The following is a 21,588-nucleotide window of genomic DNA, read 5'->3' as shown; positions in this document are numbered from 1 at the left end:
ACAGATTCATGCTCAAAGCCATACCACGTCAAACAGCTGTAAAAAAGCGTACTAGTAGCAGGGCTGGGGGAAAGACTGGGGGGGGGGTGTGTGTTACAGAAACTGGCATTTAACAGTGCTTGTCTCAGGAGCTGCTTGAACTGAAATGGATCTTTTTTCCCCTTTCTTTCTCATATGGGCAAAGCTGTTAAAGTTGCTCAAGCAGTGATGCCCCAGTCAAATCTGCCATACGCTTGCAGCCTGTGAGTTCTCTTGTCCTTTTCTTCCCACTGGTTAAGCAAGATTGGTTTGGGATAAAGTCCTGTGTCTGTAGCATGATATTATTGATGTAGCGCAATAGTTGGGCTTTATGGGGTGACGTACTCCTCATGCAGCGTCAGTTTAAATTCATGAAAGGTAGTATTTTGCCCCTTGTGTACAGTCACTAAAATGTTACATTCTTAATAGGGATGTACTGAAGAGCTTTCTGGCCTGTGTTTGCTCAGAGCAATTATGTTGACACCAACAGAAGTACTTATCTGCACGAATATTGTGTTTTTCTTCATAATAAAACTAATTTTGTTGAGATCGGTTACTGTTTCTAAAATGGCAGGCAAAGGGTGAAGAAAGGCAAAGAATCTCATGACTTCTGCTGGTCTTCTCTTTTCTGATAAATCTTTGGCTGTTGACTTAGCTAGAATATTGACTCTGTGATAGACCTTCATTATCTGCTTAGAAACCATCTTAACAAGAAAGCACGCTATCAACTTCAGTGTATGGACAGGTCTCAATAAAATTTAAGTTGGCTGTAGGCAAGCATGGTTACAGACCTTGTTATCTCCTCAGATGAGTAAGGCAAATCTTGTAGAGAACTGTGCAGTGCAAAACTGAAACCAACTTTGATTGCCTGTCTCGCAGATTGCCAGTTTTGTGTGTGAGATCAGTGAGATGCTCTCATTGGTTTGTGTTGCAAAATGGCAAAGTAAAGGTCTAGTTTGGAGCTCCTCATGAAAAATACGTCATCTGTCAAAGGTGATGTACCTGTCAAAGAAGACCTGGAACATTATACAATAGCGATTCTCCTTTTGTTGAGATAGGTACGACATTTTGAAGATGAAGATGACATCTGAACATCTCCTGACAGTGTCTGATGTTTCTAAAACCTCACTTCTTTCCCTGAGACGCAAATTCTAATACTGCTTTTACCAGCCTTTGTTCTTTGGAAGTTCATTATACTGCTTGAATAGACATCATCCATTTCTTCTACTTCAGCTGTTAATTCCCTAGTTATGCCTGAAGGGAACATTTAAAAAGAAAATTTCTCTATAACTGGCTGATCTGCAGGAATCAAATCTTTTTCAGGCTGGGTGGGTTTTTATTTTGCTTGCAGACTGAAGAATATTTTCTGTGGGAATGAAATCTAGGCAGCTCAGCTTCACTAGTATTAACTCTGACAGCTAACAAACAACCCTATGCTCTAACCGTGACTTGAGTTCAGCAGTTGGTCGTTAATAAATGAGCCAGGAGTGCTGTGTGCTACCATCTTAATGAGACAGTATATTACCCGATGTTCTTTAACTGTTAATAAAGTACTCCTTAATCTGTTTTTCTCTTGTGAATAATAGCCGTTTTTTAAAATGTCCTCAGATGAATACTAATTTATGTTGAAACTTAAACTGCAAGTGCTTGTCTTTATTTGATAGACTGATGTGAGGACAGCTGCAATTTGGACATTTCCCATGGGAAACCCACAGTCATCTGCCAGGCACTTAGATTTCAATGCAGCCAAAATGTCATTAAAATTCCTCAGTTCGATTCCCCTTTTCTGGCATTTTCAAGGATGGCTCTTGGCTTCTGTGTGATACCAAATGCTGTCAGACCACAGTGAAATGAGTCTTGCTGCCTCCAGAAACAAATGTGAATCATCTTGGGGTGTCAAGTGGCTGAATGGATCAAGCTTGAAATGTTTGGTCTGGTCTGTTCTAGGAGGATGTGCCTTTTAAAACATTAAAAACAATTGAATGTAATTTGAAGGTAAGTTTGTATGTGAGCAGGTAAGAATTGTTATTGTAATTATTACTGTAAATGTTTCTCAACTGGCTTTGAGCAGAGAATGTTCCCACGGGAGTTACCCTAAGGCTGTTAATTTTGACAACGTCCCAGTGAAAGTATTGGCCCAGGATTCCTGCCCTGCTCTGGCTGCCTGCAGACTCCCTGAAGGCACCTAGATCTGCCCTTCTTATTACAGTCTCCTCTCAGACATATGCTGAAACATTAGGCAGCCTATTTGGAGTTGACTCTTCTCCAAATAAAGGTGGGTAGATACATGTCATTCTGTTTCAACAGTCTTAATATCTAGAGACTTTTAATTATTGTTTTTCTTTTAGGATCCTATTAATGTAGTGTCTTGGAGTGTCCATAGAAAGTAATGGTCATGCTGAGTGGTGGGTGCAGGACTCTGACAGGGCTGCCCATGACTGACAGCTGCTGGTGAACAAGAGAGCTGCCCGGAGATCTCCCCAGACTGCAGGCAAGGTTTGACAGAGAATGCACAAACTGGCAGATGACAAGCAGAACAACTGACGGGATAGGCCAGGTATCTTTTTTTTATTTTAGTGAGATGTCAGTTTGTGGCTCTCTTGTTTTACACAGGCCGGTTCTGAGGTCTGGGCGCAATTGGGTGAATCGGAACTGTGTTGAGTGCACCTTCATGGAGGGAGTATCCTAAAAAACCCACGTAGTCAGAAGATACATAGAGCTGAGGTGCTAAAGAAAAGCAAGGAAAATAAAAAGAATGACTTTTCTCAGGCATGCTTTTCTTGGGAGGCTCAAGTAATGCAAAACAGTTTTAAGGATGATTAAGAGGCTGAACATGACTTCAGGGTACAGAGCTTAAGGGCATCATCTACAGTTTGGAACTAAGCAGCAGGTGGTAGTGATGAGCTAGAGGGAATAATTGCAGTCTAATAAGTGCTTAGAGGAGTAACTGTAACCTCCAGTTATGCATAAAGCAATCACCCAACAGTTGTCATGGTCTGTGTGTTGTCAAAGATCTGGAAATCCAGCTGGATTCTTTCTTTCCCCTAAAGTAAGGGAACACGGAGCTTAGATTAGCAACTGTAAACAGTGAATCCAAACAGGAAGACCATATGTGGGAGCTGTTACTCTCTTGACTATATATCTGCCTCTCTTGATAGGATCACTAAACGCTTGCAGAAGCTTTTTAGTCTCTTCTGTCATTCCCCTTTGATACTCATCTAATACACTAACAGCCAGCATGTTTCCATTTGGAAGTCAGTGCCTCCAGGAATAAGAGGTACTAAACACCAAAGCTAGCCACTGCTGACACTTTGTCCCCCTCCCATGTGTCTGGTTCATCAAGGAAAGTGCAGAGGGTTTATTTTTAAATCTAGGGGTTACAGGTCCTACATGTTGGATGTACCATAATGAAGTCCAGGCTACCTGGTAACCTAGGAGTTGTCAATACCAGACTTCTTCCACCACTGCTTATTATTCCTCCCTTCCTTTTTTCAGTCTCTTTTGCCAATAGAAGTGTTAAGCTTCTCTCACACCCTCAAATCATGGTTACCAACCTGTTGCTAGGGCTCCTTTTGTCTGTATTTTAAGTAGCTGGAAAAGGCGCTTGGCTTCTTACTGTACGGGCATCAAGAGATGCAAGCCCAGGATTTTTAGCTGGTACCTTCACCTAAGTACTTCCAGTTTTGCTACAGTGAGAAATGGAGTTCTCTGCTTTATTTACCAGCTTCTGACTGTTTATATAGGGCAGTTCTCATGCTGTCCCATCAGTCCCTGGCCCGCTGTGGAGATGAACCCCCATCCTTCTCAACCACCGCCCCAAACCCCACACTCTCAAATTTGGTAGGTACTAGGGGGAAAAAATTCTTTCTAATTCTCCTTGAACATGAGCAGTGAAATGATCAAAATGTCTATCACAGGCTTGTCTTTGTCCCTGAAGATAGAGCCCAAGTTGTCCCCCAACCCAAATGAAGGAAGTTCAAAGGAGATAAAATCTTGATGAGCATCAGAAATAGCATATTGATTATCTGAGGTGTGTATGAGAAGTCCCACATCAAGAATTCCTGAATGTTATCTGTTTAAATACCTTTAAATGTATTGAAAGCCTCAATATCCATCTCAAGGAGCCACTGGATGACGGGCACTTTGCTGGGTCCCTATATGCATGACTGCCTGTAAAAAAAACCCATAGTAGTTTGTGGTCGGAGTGGCTTATGAGGCTGATGTTTGTGAGAGAAGCAAGGATTCGTTTCATTGCATCTGCACCTGATCTGGCCTGACCTGAGCTAAGGACGCCACATCCCTCTGCCTGCACAGTGTCCCTGGTCCATTAGTAAACTAGTTTGAAATGTAATGGGAAGGAGGTACAGAGCCAAGGAAATGTTTAACTTGATTACGCTCATCAGTAGCAGTAATCTATTCACACAGAAGCATCCCAAGTGCCAGTGATGTGCTATTTTTTAAGGCTGCCCTGTCTGCAAGTTATTAAATGCTGTAAGTTATTTATAAGCATCATTTGTAATAAATCCCACCGGTAGTGACAGACATTTCACTTTTTAACAATTTGAAAAGTTTTCATGATGTGGGACAGCTGACATATCTGTAGCTTCTCAGTGTCCTTCAGTTTAATAGATCTAAAACTACCTTGGATTTTTCCTTCCAGCAGAATTCAGGGTGATCCATGAGATGTATTTCCAGGGCTAGGGTGGCATGTTGCAATTCTGCGGGCAAGACAAGAACTGCAAGGATGTTGCAGAAGAGCCATGAGCTCCCTCAAAGCTGTACTCTGGTAGGGTTTGGCAAACCCTGATGTTTTCCAATGACAACTTTGGTTTCTAGCAGTGTTAAAACACACTGTGAAGAACGGATTCATTTACAGGAGATGCATAAAGCTCTTGCAGTCACCTCTTCTAGCAAGCAAAGAAGTGGCGTCCCACTTTGTGACTTTTCTACTACAGATGGCTGGTCAGCAAGTCCACCAGAGTAGTTCTGCCATTCTCAACAGCACTGCGTGACACACTTTGCAGTTTGGGCTTGTGTCCAGAGGCCCCATGGTAGGGGTTCTCACCTGGACCCACAGCAGGATGTCTCGGCGCTGCCAGCACCTGATGGGATGCTGGAGCAGCACACGCAGTGCTGGCAGGGAGCAAGTTCCTGGTGCTGGAGGAGTAAGACTGGCCGCAGCTGAGTGAGTCTTATTTGTAAAATGGACCTGAAAGGTGCGCAGTCCTGATCCAAAAAAAACACATTTAGAAGAGGAAGGAAGCTGAGTACTTAGAGTTGTTCAGCCCTTTTTGATTGCTGCAGACGCTGCCAGCAGCCTCCTTTGCTGGGAGACCTCTGTCTGAAGTGGTTGAGCTCAAAGTGTACCTTGGCAGGGACCCAAACGCACGGGGTTCATGTTCAGACCTGGCTTCTGAGTGTGCATTCAGGTGACCCAAAGGCCTCCTAGGTCCTTCTGCCTCCGCAATGGGCCATGGATACCTTTTCCCAGTGGCATCCGTATATATTTGGTCCCTGCCGGTTAAAAGTATTTTAAAAGCAGCCCCTCAGACAAGCTCATGCGCAGCGGTGGGGTTTGAGCCTGAAGGCAAGTGAAAAGAAACTGGGCTATTTCATGCTCTCACACGTACAGAGTATGTAGAGGGAGCGTGGTATTCCCAGAGGGTCAAACTGGAGTATCGTACTCAGGGCTGCGGCAGGCTGCGGACCTGTATGGCTGATAGGGACTCTTTCAGGGCCACTTCTGGGGCTGGGCTGGTTGGGGTGAGCACTAGGGCACAAGTGACGGGATGCCCAAGGACCTGTTTAGGGCAAAGGATATCGGAAATAAAAGGAAGCTCTGACAACCACTAAGCCCAGTCCTGATGGTGTGGGAACCCCTTCCCTGTGCTACCAGATCCAAGCTGGCGCCTCATGCACATGAATGCCACTCCTGGGGAAGAGAGCCCTTTGGGGAAAGAGTGTGCTGATTCCAAAACCAAACTGTAGCCCCAGTGTTATTTCCTCCCAAGTGTCAAGTTGGCATGTGAGCTGACAAAAATCCCTGGGCTCACATCCTTCCCAGAAATGCCAGTCAAAACCCAAGCAGCTATTCACCCAAAGTACCAATTTTATAGTTCTGTGTGTGTCTATAATCTATTTACCAGCATTCCTACTTTAGTATGTGCCTGTTAATAAGATTAGTAATTAAAAAGCTTGATAGGAATTGGCAAGCATAGCTCCTCCGCCTTTCCCTCCCCTCCAAGCTGGGCTGGCGTGGAGTCTGAGGCAAGGCTGGCAGAGTACCTGAAGGAGTGAAGGCAGCAGGGCTCTGCTGAAACCTCTGCCTCCAAGAAGGCAATGGAGAAATCCCGGCCACTATGGGACAATCCCCTGCAGTTTGTTTTCGCCTGCATTTCCTATGCCGTGGGGCTGGGAAATGTGTGGAGGTTTCCATACTTATGTCAGATGTATGGAGGAGGTAAGTGTGGTTTTATATTTCTTGCTTCCCTCGAGGAGGAGTGTGGCAAGCTTTAGATTATGTTGTCCGTGCTAATGCCCTGTCCACCCAGCGGGGTCCAGGGCAGAGCAGGAGGTCAGGGTTTTTGTTGGTGTGCAATATCTTCTATTGCCGCTTTATTTTACGTATTCTTTAGCATAAAGCTTTTTTACCTGACAGCTGCCCCGATATGGTGGCCTTGTTTCCTAGAAGTGCAAAGAAACAGTGGGAAGGCCCTGTTTTCTGAAAGGATGGAGATCGTGAGAGATGTAGGTCCACGTACTATTTGTTGCTTTCTTGTCCTGTTGAACCACTCTGGAGGCATCAGAAACTAGTTTGCTTTCTGGTGGGTTCACATATGGGGACTTGGAACTTAAGGAGAAGGGGAGATGCTTATGCTGATTTAATTTAAGGATCAGCAGTATCATTTCAAACTTCTGTCATTAATGTATTGTCTTTTGTACAAAGCCTTACTTTAGGAGGTGATAACTTGGCTGCAAGTCTGCCTCAAAGCTGGCTGAAACTCCTTAATCAACAGGAGTTCTGCTGCTAAAGCCTCCCCAGAAGCTTTGAAAATGGAGAATAAATTTTTTGGGGCTCCAAAAAAAATAAAGTCTTTGAAAGTTTTCCTTCTCCTAGGACAAACTGAGTAAAGATGATGTCTATATCATATACCAGCCACAGAAGTTCTTCCTCAGAAATCAAATGTCAGTTAATTAGATTAATTAAAAGCCAACACTAATAATCTCCTCTAGTATACAGCTACCACTGCTTAATGACCACATTTTGAAGAATCCTTATAAAGACCGTCTCTTAAGACATCCCAGTTTTATACTGCTTCTCCTACTGCATCTGTTGTCATAGTGTTGGACCCATCTCAGTCACACATTAAGCGGCGGCGTGAGCATCTGCCTCATTTGCTTCTGGTCTGTTTTTGCCTTTTCCTCCTTTTAGGATGAAGCACACTGAGATGTTTAAGTGCTTTTTTGCTGGTTTTGTGCTTGTTTTGTTGGCTTGTAGCTTACTTCTAAATGCACATGTGATGGTAGAAGTTTGTTCATGCTGGTTTTTGAAAAGCCAGCTCAGCACAGGGACTGCATCACAGCTGCTCTGTGGGATCAGGTCAGAAAAATCCAGATAATACAGAGGGTGAAGTTACAGTAGAAGCTAGATGCTGCAGTGGCTGAAGCTTTCTCAGACAGTTCAGATAGCAGATATGACAGACGTGATGCAGTTCTGGGTGTATTCCTCTACAGGGATGCTTTTGAGGGTAAAGACTTCATGTCTGACACTGAAGTTTAGCACAAAGCTTGAAATGCAAATATACCTGTACACAATTAGACTGCATGTGATTCGTTCACTAGCAGCGTATTTTGGCAGACATCCTGAAGGACAGCAAAACTCAGACAGTGAGGGGCTTTGTGTGGTTTAGGCTCTTCTTATCAGCCATCAGTAGTGTACGTAGGTGGTGAAAATTCTCTGAAATGTAACCAAAACTGGAATGCTTGATTAACCTGACAAAAAGATTAAATAAACCCAAGTATTTTCTAAAAAGCATGTTTTTATACATGCACTATTTTTATCCTCCCTGGGTAAATTCCGCAGGGGAGAGGTAGCTCTCTCTGCTGTGAAGCTAACACTTGACAGCGGGCTTTTCTTTTCTTAATTGTTTTTTACTGTCCTCTTAAAAAGGATTTGGTTGCTTTTAAGGGGTCTGCAAAACCCACGCAGACAAAACATAATTTCAGGAACTTAAAAGCTGGATAATGCCAGGCACCAGGCTTAGGGAGGATGCAGCAACTGCTTGTTTGGCATCTTCCTTCTAGAGAGACACAGAGCCAGTCCCTGTCCTGCCCAACACAGCAATAGAGCCCTTATCGCTGATGACACTCATAAACAGGGTGTTTGCAGACTTTGTGACCTCCTGTCTTTCCATCCGTCAGCAGATCGCCTCCTTCTCCTCGCTCTCTTCCAGAGAGCTTGACCTGAGCAGAGCACGGGGGGTTCAGACCTCGCAGGTGCAGTTAGTCTTGTCCGTAAGCAGGCTGGGATGACACCGGGATGGGTTTACAGCAGGGCCGGTGTTCAGCAGCGCTGAGCCCTGAGCGAGGAAGCCCCTGGGCACCCGGTGGGATGCTGAGCAGAGGCAAGGGTGCCGCTGGCCAGGCCCAGCGCCTCAACCAGACCCAGCGCACACTCTGTGTGTTGTGCCAGCTCTGGGGGTCTGTCCTGGGAGCTGGTTTTTGCAGGCAGTTGGCACCGTAGGGAGCAGCGCCAGGTGTAAGTGAGCGGGGAGGTCGGTGGAGCTGTGCTGGTTCACCGTGTATAAGGAGATGGTTCATACGGCTGCCCTGAGGCACTTACATGAGGTGCTTTGGTTTGGGAAAAGTAGCATCGGGAGCAAGATCTGCATGCAAACAGGGTGCAGAGCAAGGGGCAAGGGGGCTCAGCCCCAGCACTCCCAGCTGTGGGAGGACATCGGGGCGAAGAACAAGCCTGAAAGCACTCCTCCTCCTTGCAAGGTGGCAAAGCCGATGCCAAGCACGTGGCAGTGCTGCTGGGAGGATGGAAGAGTCTTTGCAAAGGGCCTGACACTGATTTTCTGCCCCCTCTGGTACAGGGCAAAATTCCCCTGGGCAGCTCTCACCCCACCGGGGCAGGGTGGCTGGGAGAGCTCTTAAACCTCCGACAGCTCCCTTGCGGCATAGGAAGTTATCTAACAGACTAACAAAGGGGTTGTTAATAACAAGGGAGCCAGGAGGTGGGAAATTAATTCCCAGAATAAACCGGATTATTATTCAGTGTTTATTTCCAGTTCTTTGCTTCAGTCGCTGCCCAGAGTTCATTCCTCCGTGGTGCTGCACAGAGCCCATTGCAAGGAATGTTAATGCTGCAGATTAAATCCTAAATAAGAGATATTTACGTAAATATTTTTGGCTTGCTGTAAAAAGAGAAACAGGAAAGCCTTCACAAAAATCCAGGTTTTGACTCAGTCAGCAGCTCTTTCTGAAGTGAGCTCCAAGTCGAGGACAAGGATTTATTATTTTTTTTTTCCAGCAGAAATTTAAGCAGAAGCGCATCCTTGTTGCTGGGTAGGAAGGTCCTTTCCCCTCCACCACCACCATCCTGGCTCTCTGTGTGGGGGGAGAGGGATGAGCAGAGAGGGGTGGGAGGAAGCTGTGTGCCTCGGCCTTGGGGTCTGCTGCCACAGGTGGGACCCTGGGGGAAAAGCCTTCACCCTTTTTCTGGTTCTTGTGTGCGCAGCATAGGGATTTGGGGGATATTTTGGGGTTGTTTGGGGGTTTTTTTTAAGCCCGGCCAGACTTCAACAAGTCACTCAAAACCCTATTCAACACAGACGTTGCTGTTACTTTTTCATTGAGCGCTTTGGCTCTGCTGCAGAACACCACGCACAAAGTAAATCTTTCCCTCGTCCTCCTTCTCTCATTATCTCCCGCAAGGTCTGACTGGCGGTTAGTTACCCTTTAACAGCCCCGGCCCGAACATTGCTCAAACCGCCTGCGAAGCACCTGGGCAGCCCTGCTGCACCAGCCAGGCCACTGGCACAGTTTAACAGCGGAAATCCCAGCTCTGCCAAGTGCTGGTGGAAAATTCCCTGCACCCAGGTGCTCAGCGCCCACCAGCACCTGGGGCACCACCTGAAACCCTGTGAGATGCCCTCAGGGTTGTGTCATGCCCTTGATACACGAGGTGGCCAGACAGGACCTAGCCTTAGCCAGCTCCTGGGACACTAACAGGGTGATTTGACCACAAATAGGGCAATGTGGTGTTTAGTATGCTGCCCATCTGCTGAAGGCTATCTGTTGGTTTTTTCTTGCAGGTGGCTTTTTGATCCCATATTTTATCATGCTGATCGCTGAGGGGATGCCGCTGCTCTACTTGGAGTTGGCCGTGGGGCAGCGCATGCGCCGGGGCAGCATCGGTGCCTGGAAAATAATAAGCCCCTACCTCTGTGGTGTTGGTATGTTCCCAATTTTCATCTTCAATTTTAAACACCTGGGGAAAACGGGTGACTTTTGAATGGAGAACTTTTGACTTTCAGAGGAGAAACCAGGTGGGAGCTGGGGTTTTACTGGGTCTCACCAGGCTGAGCAAAGCGGTGATCCAGACGCCACACTGCATGTATTTACCCCGTCCCCTGTCGGGCACTGGGGCCAGACCCCAGCTCAATGTGCTGGGTCCCTAGCCCTGGAGGTGTGAGTCCCTGCCAAAATTACGGTGTGAAGGCGAGTGCTGAATCCATTCCCTGGGGCTGCCTGCAGTGGGTTTTGACCCCAAGAGCATCTTCCCATGATCCCACTCGACATGGAGTGATAAAACAGTGCCCTAATTTCTTACCATCACTGCCTACTATTTACTAATGCCCCCTCTTATCTCCATTATTACGTCATTAAATTACCCTGATAACCCAAACTATCATTAATTTGCTTTTTCTATTCTATTTTTATTCTATTCTATTCTATTTTTAACAATACATTGAATATTCACTCCCCAGTGGCTAATGTATAAAATCCAGTGGAAGATCGCCCTGATGAGAGGAGGAGCAGCTGCAGCAGCAGGGGCATGCCCTGTGTGCAGGACTGTGCGGGGGCAAAGCCCCTCCGCGTGCCAGCTGTGGTGCCCTTCTGGGTATTATGGGGCCAGTGGCGTTTTGGGTTTTCATTGCTGACCGAGTGCCTCTCTCCATGCCCGCAGGTGTTGCCAGCGTTGTCGTCTCCTTCTTCCTCTCTATGTACTACAATGTGATAAACGCCTGGGCCTTCTGGTACCTCTTCCACTCTTTCCAGGTGCGTGGGCACCAGTGGTACGGCTTGACCCTGCTGTGGCCACGGACGTTCATTGTGGCTTTGCATCAATGCTGGGTGTTGAATGGCACAATCATCAGTTGGGAGTGGGGGAGCCCAAAAGCTCCAGAAACCCTTCCAGGACTTTTGTGGTGGGGAAAAAATGAGGCAGTGGTGTCCCCCTCCAGGGGGTCCCCAGGGGCATTGTGGTATCTTCTTCTCATCATGAAATGCTGGCCAAGGCCGGCCCTGTGATGCCATGCTTGCATGTGCCTTGGTGGTGGCCATGGTGTCCTGCACCCTGGGATGGGTCTGTCTGAAGGTGGGGGAGAGGGTTGGCCCTGGGGATGAGGATCAGAGAGGGTCAGAGAGGCTCGGTCCTCCAGGAGAAAGTCAGTCTGGTCACCCACAGGGAAAAGGGTCAGAGTGGGTCTGTCCTTGGGGAGAGGGTCGTTCCGTGGGTAGATGATCAGAAAACAGCAGTCCTTAGGGAGGGAGGGTCCGTAGATAACATCCCCAGGGAGAGGGTCATCCTCAACCCCAGGCAGCATGATGCAGGGACAAGCAAGCCGTGGGCAGAAAGCCACCCTCACCTGCATCCCCCCCACCCTCTGCTGGCACCCCAGCTCTCCCCACCATGTTGACGGCTTCTCTCCCCGCTCCCCTCCCTCCCAGGACCCCCTGCCATGGGCCACTTGCCCCCTGAACAGCAATCGCACTGGCTACGAGGAAGAGTGTGAGAAGACGTCGTCCACCCAGTACTTCTGGTACCGGCAGACCCTGAACATCTCTCCATCGCTGGAGGCCAGCGGGAGCATGCAGTGGGAGCAGGCGCTCTGCCTGACGCTGGCCTGGCTGGTGGTCTACCTCTGCATTCTCCGTGGCACCGAGTCCACCGGCAAGGTGAGAGGCGGGCGCAGCCCCACCAAGCCCAGGCAGGACATGGAGAAGATGAATGTGTGCTGAAAGGCAGCAGCCATGGCTGCTGTAACTTCAGGTTATGGCATCTCCCCCCGAGCAGCCAGCCCTGCTGCCTCTGCCACCCTGTTAAGTTGTAACTGAAGAAGGCACAACCAAAACACTGAGTGATATTAAAAAAATAATCCAGAAAAATCCTTTAAATGCAGCCACCTCTGCTGCAAGACCAGCCACCAAGCTGCTGGCCCTGCGGAAAGCCATCTGCCACGGCAAAGCTGCGGCAGGATTCTTTGGCCTTTGGAAGTAAAGAAAAAAAGACATCTACCAGGCAGTGTTGCTCACTTTTTATTCACAGCAGAAGGTGTGAGGAAGTGGGGGGGGGAAAGCCCTAGCTGAGCCTGCACTAAGAAGCATGCTGAGGGTTGTAATCCCCAAATCGTCTTAGCTGAATGCAGAAAGCCAAGAGACTGTAAACTAGGAATAACCCCTTAAACTTGCTGTAGCTGGCTTTGGGGGCAAAAAGGCTATTTATATTAATATGAATAATAACAGAAATAATATAGTAATATTATTTATATAATAATATAAATGATAGCTTGTAAAATAATTAATATGAATAATGTATTTAATAAACAGCCAAGGAGCATTGAAACAGCATCATATAGGCAGCGTTTCATCACGGGGAGGTGGGGCATGGGGGGTTTCCCCTGCACCCCTTGTGCAGGAACAGCAGTGGATTTGGGCAGTGGGTGCAGGGCTGTCCTGCAGTGGCAGGTGAAGCTGCTGCATCTCCGGGTGTGTGATGGGAAAAGGCAGATGCCAGCTGCCACCACAGGCAAGTGCATATTGGAGGAATATTGGTAATTACTCAGCCAATTTTCTTCCTGAGAGCTTAGGAAAGTGGGTTTTTATGAGTCAGTTTTTATGTAAGTTTCGGCGTGAGCCACTGGGGTACATCCCAGCAAAGAGAAGGTGAGTGCATTCTCCCTTTTATTTTTTTTCCTCACAAGTGTCTTTTTCCAATGCAGAGATCGAACATTTTAGATACAAATTCAGGGGTTTGATCAAAAGCTCATGGAAGACAACTGAAAGATTTCATTCCCCCTCATCTGAGTTACATTAAGTTAAAGTCTTTTTCACATCTGAATTAAAATGGTTTCATTCAAGTTTGAGTTGACCTTTTATGAGGTCTGCTCGCCCTCCTTCTAAAGCAGATGATGGATGACCTTTGTCTAGTGAGTTCTTGAAAGATGGATAGATAGTTGCAAACTGGCGTTACTCCACTAAATACTGCGGAACCCAGTTTGTAAATGCTGCAAATATTTTAGATTTTCTTATTTCTCCAGTCAAAGAGAAGACTTTGGGAACAGTAGCACAGGTCGTTATTACTAATAAAAACTTGACTCCCATAAACGTAGATCTAAAGTTAGATGTATCTAAAAGTATTTTTTCAAAGATGAATACAAGGTAACAAACACAATAATGGAAATGATTTATGCAAAGTAAGTGAGACCGCCCACAGCAGATTAGCTGTTTTATGTATTCTTTAGACCAAGGCATTTCCCCTTCTTTCCCCAGGTCGTCTACGTAACAGCCTCTTTGCCGTACTGTGTTCTCATCATATACCTCATCAGAGGATTAACGCTTCACGGAGCTGTGAACGGGCTCATCTACATGTTCACACCAAAGGTACAGAAAAGCCATACCAATTTTTTTCATTAAATGTTATTAGTTACCAAATGTGTAGGTTTTTAAAAGATATGATACTCCTTTTCCTTATATTGAATTTTTGCAGCAGTAGCTTAGGTCAGGCAGCTGGAAACACTGCCTGGGAGTGGCTGGAGCATGCTCTGCCACGGCGCCCTTAAGCTGCTTGCTTTCTCCTGCAGAAAAAGCCCTGCCCATTCACACAACCTGTAGCATATTACTTTCAGTAATACTTTCAGACTGAGCAGTAATCCTCCCCAAAACCACCCCCGAGCTCAAACAGGTGCAGGAAGGGGCCCATCCCCGCAGGGTGGAAGGGGCAGTGCCCGGCATCCTTGCGCAGCTTCATGCTCCTGCTCTCTGTCTGGTTTTGCAGCTGGAGCAACTGTCGAACCCCAAGGCGTGGATCAGTGCTGCCACGCAGATCTTCTTCTCACTGGGCCTGGGTTTTGGCAGCCTCATTGCGTTTGCCAGCTACAACGAGCCCAGCAACAACTGCGAGAGGCACGCCGTCATCGTCTCACTGATCAACAGTACCACGTCCATATTTGCCAGCATTGTGACTTTCTCCATCTATGGCTTCAAGGCGACGTTTAACTACGAGAGCTGTATAAACAAGTAAGAGCCTGGTATTTCACTTGTTTTCCATTCCAAGCCATTCTGGGCAAGGTAAGAGGGGAAGTAAATAAATAACAGCATGCAGCACTGCCAGCACTGCCCCAAAACCAGATCTAATACTGCTCTAATAAAGCTAATGGCACTATTTAAAGTGATGAAGTCTGAGACGAAAGGTCAGGGCTGGCTTTCCTTTTGACACCTGGGTGCCACTTCCAGGCACGGGCCAGGTCGAGAGGATGAGTTTGTCTGGGCGAGTCACAGTGGCACTATCCCCTGTGCCCTGGTCCTGGCACATGCTTCTGGGGGTGTGCGGAAGCTGGTTAATAAAACGCAGCAATGCTCAGCTCCCTTCGTTTAAGGCTAAGCCCAGTGCCAGGAGCTCAGCCTCCTTGGCAGCGATGCTCTGGAGGTGCCCAGCAGCCTGCAGGATCGTGCCCTGAGGCAGCAAGCTCACATGCAGCCCCTGGCACAGGGCCCATGGCGGTTACACTTTTACTCACATTTTTACAGTCTTCAATCTCTCTGCTGATCAGAGAGGAAACCAAGCTGCTAGTCCCTGCTTGTTGCCAAAAGGCTCGTTAAATTGATGGGCTGTGGACGTGAGACTGGAGGGCAAAGGGGAAGAGACGCCAGCTGGCACTGGCTGGCACCCAAAATGCCTGCCTGGGAGCGACGGAGTGGGCACAGGGGCCGCTCCCTCTGCCCACGTCCCAACACGGTGCTGGAATTGCTGTGGTTCTGACTGGGGGAGACCGGAGCCCTGGGGCTGGCAGAGCATCCCTGCGTGGGGGCCAATGGAGAAGGGGATGAGGTGCAAAACTGGCCTCAATTCTGTACCTTGGCCTGAAAGCCATTAAATTCCCGTCGTCTTTCCCAGGGTGATTCTGCTGCTGCTGAACGCTTTTGACCTGGAGGAAGGCTCTTTAACAGCAGACAACCTCAGCGAGATGAAGGACTACCTCATGGCCACCCACCCCCAGGAATATGCCCAGCTATTGCCACAGCTTAAAAACTGCAGCTTGGAAGCTGAACTAGATACGGTGAGTCCCCGCCTCGTGCTGGCACCTGGGCTTCACTCTCCCCTTTCCTCCCGAGCCCAGGCAGCCCCGCAGCCCCACGCAGGCACGTCCCCGCTCCCAGGAGCCGCCTGGCCGGGGGCTGCGGTGGGGCTCCTTCCTACACTTGGGGATGGGGCGGGGGGCACTGGCTCAGCCCAGCGAGGGGCTCGCTCGGGTCATTAGCAACTGAGCTGGGTGGCGATGCAGCCAGACCTCCGGCTCCAGCTGCAGGACAGGGCAGATCTTAAAGGTCTGGAGCAAATAATTTTGCTACGAGCGTCACTGCAGCAGCTTCTGTGCAGTTTGAATAAGCTGGTGAAGATCTCATCTGCCTCTGCTGTGCAGAACCACCACCACAGGTGTATTTTGTCCGGGTACAGGGTCAGTCTTTTAAGTCCCTGTTCTTACATCCTTTATCGAGCCGAGGAGCTGCCTGTAACTCATTTCTTCCCCCCTTCTTGCCGGCAGGCCGTCCAGGGGACAGGACTGGCATTTATAGTCTACTCTGAAGCGATCAAAAACATGGAGGTGCCCCAGCTGTACTCCGTGCTCTACTTCTTCATGCTGCTGATGCTGGGCATCGGCAGCATGCTGGGCAACACCGCCGCTATCCTCACGCCGCTGACGGACAGCAAGGTCATTGCCACCCATTTCCCCAAGGAGGTGATCTCGGGTAAGCACCGGCTGAAGCGTAGGCTGTGCAGCGAGAGGTCAAAGGGGAGAGCGGGGAACAGCAAATATGCTGCAGGAAGGGTTTGCCTGCCCTTCGGAAATCCTGCCCAGCACCTTCCTTCAGGAGGTCTCAAAGCACTCGGGCAATCGTGTGCTGTGTTGCAGGCTTCCCAGCACACCCCAGCTCCTTCAGACTGGTGTCTACTGACCGGTGACATTCAAATGGCCAAGACAAATGTTTAGATACCTGCACCGAGTGCCTCTTCGGCCGCATAGCCAGTGTCCCAGCTGCAAACCACCTCCCTCAAAAAGCCACACAAGCGATATACCCTGCTTGGCCAGGCATGGAAATCAGTCACCCCAACTTAAAACCTGTTTTAGCTGGATGCCCAGCAGTAACCACAGATGAGGCATGCACTCACGGCACTGGGTTCTCTTGACCCTACTGGGATGATGGACTGTGACTGTGCAGGTCTAAGGAGCAGCAGTTTAAGGATACACCAGAGTAGTCACACACACACACACACACATAGGTCTTTTCCAAAGGGAAAAGAATTATCTTTCTCCTTGGAGAAAGCTGCTTCTTGACAGAAAGCAGTAGAAAGCCCACCAGCTCTTCAGTCACAAGCAGTATGACATTTCCCAACGCAATTAGATTTCCAGGCTAATGGCAGGGTCCCTGTTTTATCCATGCAGGTGTTGTGTGTTTCATTAACTGTGTGATTGGCCTGATCTTCACCATGGAGGCTGGAAATTACTGGTTTGACATATTCAACGACTATGCAGCCACCCTCTCGCTGCTGCTCATTGTGCTGGTAGAAACCATTGCTGTGTGTTACATCTACGGGATAAGAAGGTAAAAGCTTGAACCCTTCTTTCTTCATGGCAGGATAGCTGGGGGAGTGACTGCTGGCCCAGATGATAATATATATATATAACACCACCACCGCGCAGGCTAAATACACTATGGTATCAGCAAGGCAACGGGGATCTCCCCTGCCCTGCAGGGCCCCTTCCAGGGCCTCTGGCTCAGGGCTGCGTGGGGACCAGGCTGGGCTGACACCTTCTCTGCAGGCAGGGGAGAGCTGAAGAGCTGTATGTGCTGCTCCCTGCTCTTCCCGTCTTTGGTCTCAAGAGCACCTTCTGCCAAAACTCCTCCTTGCGCAGTAATTCAGCACGAGCACGACAGTGCCGGTAAGCCTGCTTTCAGAGACGGTCACCTCGGGCGTTGCTGGTCTCCCAAGTCATCCCTTGTGGGTAAAAGCAAGATTCGGCATCAGGGGAGGTTTTAAACAGCAGAGCCGTTTGCTCAGGGTGTCTAAGGGAAAAGGCTTTAGTATTTGCTTTGTTAGTCCGCTAGCACAGTTTCTGTACAGCACCTACGTTGGTATGACGCCCCTGAGGAGTTCAGAGCCTTCAGTCAGATCCAGGTTTCCTGCACGAGTTCGGTATTCCAGCATTAGTACTCCCAGCACTAGTACTTCCCCAAAGACAGCTGAACCAACAGTGGCGAGAACAGCTCTTTTCTCTTTTCTCTTAAGCTTCAATGCTCTTCTCTGTTAGCTTACACCAGGAACGGTCCGAACTTATGCTCCAGGCATTATTTAGTCAGGAGTTTTCCTGCTGTACCTATTCCTAGCTACTCTTCTGCAGTTTGGGACCCTTTTCAAAGCCCTGCTCTCTTTTTTTATTCAATTTCACCCTCACTGTATGATCCCGCTAAGCCAGTTCTTCAGACAATACGCCTCTGCTTGTTACTCTTCTGGTCAACTACTCCCCTTTCCCATCTTGCATATTTAATTCTGTAGGTGGTTTTGAAGTAACTCAGATCAAGGTATTAATTGAACATACACAGCCATTCTCAAAAATGGTGGTTTGTTTGTTTTTTTTTTTAAATACAGATTTGAGAAAGATCTTCACACCATGATTGGACGCAAGCCAAACTGGTACTGGAAAATTATGTGGGCTTTTGCTAGTCCTTTGCTAATTATAAGCCTACTCATATTTTACCTCACCGACTATATCCTCACAGGAACACTGCAATACCAAGCGTGGGATGCCACACAGGTAAAATAGGTTTGGTTTTGTTGTGTTTTTTTAAAAAAAACTTTCCTTAATTCAAGGAATGCAAGGACACAGCCTTCCTTCCCAACTACACTGTTCCACAAAACTGTCTTCTGTAAGCTTGCAGCTTGAGCTGGGGCCATCCCTTAATTTTGTGGAGAGGTAAAGCAGGGAAAACTTGACCTAGTGACGATGCAATGGTTCTGTAAAACAGACCAATTTCCCTCTACAATTCTTAGTCGACCCCTTGAAATACCAAAATTTTGTTGATCTTAAAAAATACACTTTAAACAGAAAAACTACTTTCAAACTGTAGCATTTTGAACAGAATTAGTGCTACTTCCACAGAACTGAGCTGCTGCTGGAATAGTTTTCAGAATTTCCCTATACATTTTTCTTCACTGTCAAAACACTTTTGTACGGATGCTGAACTGTGTATTTATCACAGCGGAATTACTATTAGGTAAGTCATCACTGGTTTCATAACCTTTTGTTGAAACATTCCTAGCACGCAGAAACAAATTACACAATTGTTTCCATGTCGTGGCTGATTTGGGACCCACGGCAGGCCTGGCATGTTGACTGGGTGTCAGCATGAGCCCGCGGGCTCTGGAGAGGAACAGAGACCTGACAGAGGTCAGGGCCAAGCCGTTTCATTAAGAAACATTAATCAAGCCTAAATCTGCTCTTTACCAAAGCCTGCAGAAGTTTTCCCCAGTATTTTTGTCAGCAGCTCTGTTCATGTCAGTTTTAAGCTCTTATGGTTGGACAAAAAAAAAAAAAAAGCACTGACAGTCGTGAGCTGCTACAGCTTGCAAGTGCTTCTCAGATGTCCTGGTTAGATACGTAGTTTAATGTCATTATCAATGATCGGGAAGAGGGGATCGAGCCCACCCTCAGTAATTTGCAGATGCCACCAAGTTGCCGGGGACTGTTGATCTGCCAGAGGGCAGGAGGCTGTGCAGAGGGATCTGGAGGTTCAACAAGGCTCAGTGCCGGGTCCTGCACTTGGGTCACACCAGCCTCAGGCAGCGCTACAGGCTGGGGGAAGAGTGGCTGGAAAGCTGCCTGGGGGAAAAGGACCTGGAACAGCCACCTGAACACGAACCAGCAGTGTGCCCAGGTGGCCAAGAAGGCCAACAGCATCCTGGCTTGTATCTGAAGTGTGGCCAGCAGGACTAGGGCAGTGACCGCCCTCCTGTGCTGGGCACGGGTGAGGCCGCCCCTGCAATCCTGTGTTCAGGTTTGGGCCCCTCACTTCAAAAGGGATGTAGGGCTGCTGGAGCGTGTCCAGAGATGGGCAGTGAAGCTGGTGAAGGGTCTGGAGCACAAGTCTTCTGAGGAGCGGCTGAGGGAGCTGGGGTGGTTTAGCCTGGAGGGGGCTCAGGGGGGACCTTGTTGCTCTCTACAGCTCCCTGGAAGGAGGCTGGAGGCAGGTGGGGTCTGTCTCCTCTCCCAGATAACAAGCAGTAGGACAAAAGGAAGTGGCTTTAAGTTGCACCAGGGGAGGTTTAGATTGGAGATTAGGAAAAATTTATTCACCAGAAGGGTAGTCAAGCACTGGAACAGGCTGCCCAGGGAGGGGTTTGAGTCACCATCCCTAGAGGCATTTGAAAAACACATAGATGCAGCACGTAGGGACATGGTTTAGCGGTGGGCTTGGCAGTGCTGGGTTAACGGTTGGACTTGATGATCTCAAAGGTCTTTTCCAACCTGAATGATTCTGTGATTCTGTATGCACAGCTCTGCCCCAGACCTGACTCCAGCACACTAAAAACCACAGATCCCACAGATCCAATACTGCTTCTCTCCCTTGCAGGGGCAACTGGTGACGAAGGATTACCCAGGCTACGCCCTGGCGGTGATTGGGCTGCTGGTGGCGGCATCCACCATGTGCATACCCCTGGGGGCACTAGGAACTTTTATAAGGAAGAGACTGAAGAGGGAAAGGGTTTCAACCGTTGCATGAATGCCAACAGGATTTGGGAAGACCTTACCCCCATCGTCTGTGACTGGGCACTTCTGGAAGACAGCAGCAACCATTATTTGTAGCGGCTATGTATAGAGTTGAGAATCGCGGGTGCTACATTGACCAAAAAGTGCTCTTAGGAGGGTCCACAATGGTTTGGAAAAAAAAAGCTTTTCTGTAACAAGATGAAGCTTTACAATGGCCTCTGTAAGAGAGGGGAAAAACAGAACAGCAGCTCACAAAATGATAGCTAGCACAAATTAACCAGCATATCAACCCATTACGCAATGTTAGGTAATTCTTTTCCACTCTGTTGTAGCGCTGCCCATGCGGAAATACACGAGCACCCAACTAAGCATGTTCCTGCACCAAAGTACTGGCAAATACCCTTTCCATTCAAGAAAGCCATGCTTAAACATGCACGTTATTTGAAATGACATCTGTATTTCATCAACAGATGAAACTGTTCAAGTCTTGCAGTGTGAATGTGATAATCCCTTTCCTACAAGGGAAAAGTCAGTAGGACGGTATTTGAGATGAGATGAATGCGGCCAACACTGCTTCTTTTATACTTGTGTCCAGCAAAGCAGTTTATATGTATATATCTATATATACAGCCACACACACACATATGAGCTGCAGAAGTTCTCTTACCTCCAGAAGAAGTAAGCTTCCACTTCCAATACGCAACTGGGCACTGTGCTGTACTTTGTATTTTCTAGGGATGCACTGTAAATACACTAGAAGAAATCTGTGATAAAGCTGCTTTACAAGCCCCACCCAAACAGAAGTATGCCATATAATTAGCTTTGACAAAGTTCATATCCAGGTATACTTTAATCATCAGATGTAACAATGCAGCAGTTCCACAGAACTGGTTAATTTCCCTAAGTAAACTTTTTATAAAGACAGCAATACCTTTAACTTTAAGCTTCATGTAATAGAAAACAGTAAAATTGTATCTATGAACTTTAAAGAGGACACTGAAGAACAACAGTAGAGACACACTCATGGAATGCGGATTCTTAATACAGTGACTTAACTATGTGAAGTTCTACTACTATGTGAAGTTCTTCTACTTAACATTAGAAGATGGCAAGTGCCTTACAGAAGAGGGATTAATTTCAAACAAACATCATTAAAGCACACCAACCATTGCTTGCTATGGGGCAAAAAGCAAGAGGCAACTGTACAGCCTTCAGGGGTGGATGAAATCTTGACGATGACAACCAAGAGCCACAAGGCATGCTTGGTCCATAACAGCCTCTAGAAATAGGACCT

The 21,588-nt window shown here is 47.7% G+C and overlaps 1 protein-coding gene across 2 annotated transcripts; it reads left to right on the top strand.

The window, feature by feature from the left end:
* Positions 1-8: 8 nt before the first annotated feature.
* SLC6A20 (solute carrier family 6 member 20) lies at positions 9-21,354 on the top strand. Of its 2 annotated transcripts, XM_055803749.1 has the most exons (12): positions 9-2,293; positions 2,367-2,575; positions 10,338-10,478; positions 11,213-11,304; positions 11,977-12,204; positions 13,798-13,908; positions 14,303-14,544; positions 15,422-15,584; positions 16,071-16,275; positions 16,971-17,130; positions 18,176-18,341; positions 20,158-21,354. In XM_055803749.1, the coding sequence occupies exons 3-12, from the start codon at positions 10,364-10,366 to the stop codon at positions 20,305-20,307; spliced, it is 1,632 nt and encodes a 543-aa protein (XP_055659724.1). In that variant the 5' UTR covers positions 9-2,293; positions 2,367-2,575; positions 10,338-10,363; the 3' UTR covers positions 20,308-21,354. The 2 variants fall into 2 exon arrangements, with proteins under 2 accessions (XP_055659724.1, XP_055659723.1); XM_055803748.1 differs by lacking the exons at positions 9-2,293; positions 2,367-2,575 and adding an exon at positions 5,853-6,478.
* The last annotated feature ends 234 nt before the right edge of the window (positions 21,355-21,588 follow it).

This window comes from Falco peregrinus, chromosome 5, assembly GCF_023634155.1.
Source record: "Falco peregrinus isolate bFalPer1 chromosome 5, bFalPer1.pri, whole genome shotgun sequence".
NCBI classification, from domain to species: domain Eukaryota; kingdom Metazoa; phylum Chordata; class Aves; order Falconiformes; family Falconidae; genus Falco; species Falco peregrinus.
The sequence above is the reverse complement of the archived record's forward strand: the minus strand, read 5'-3'. Positions and strand labels throughout refer to the sequence as shown.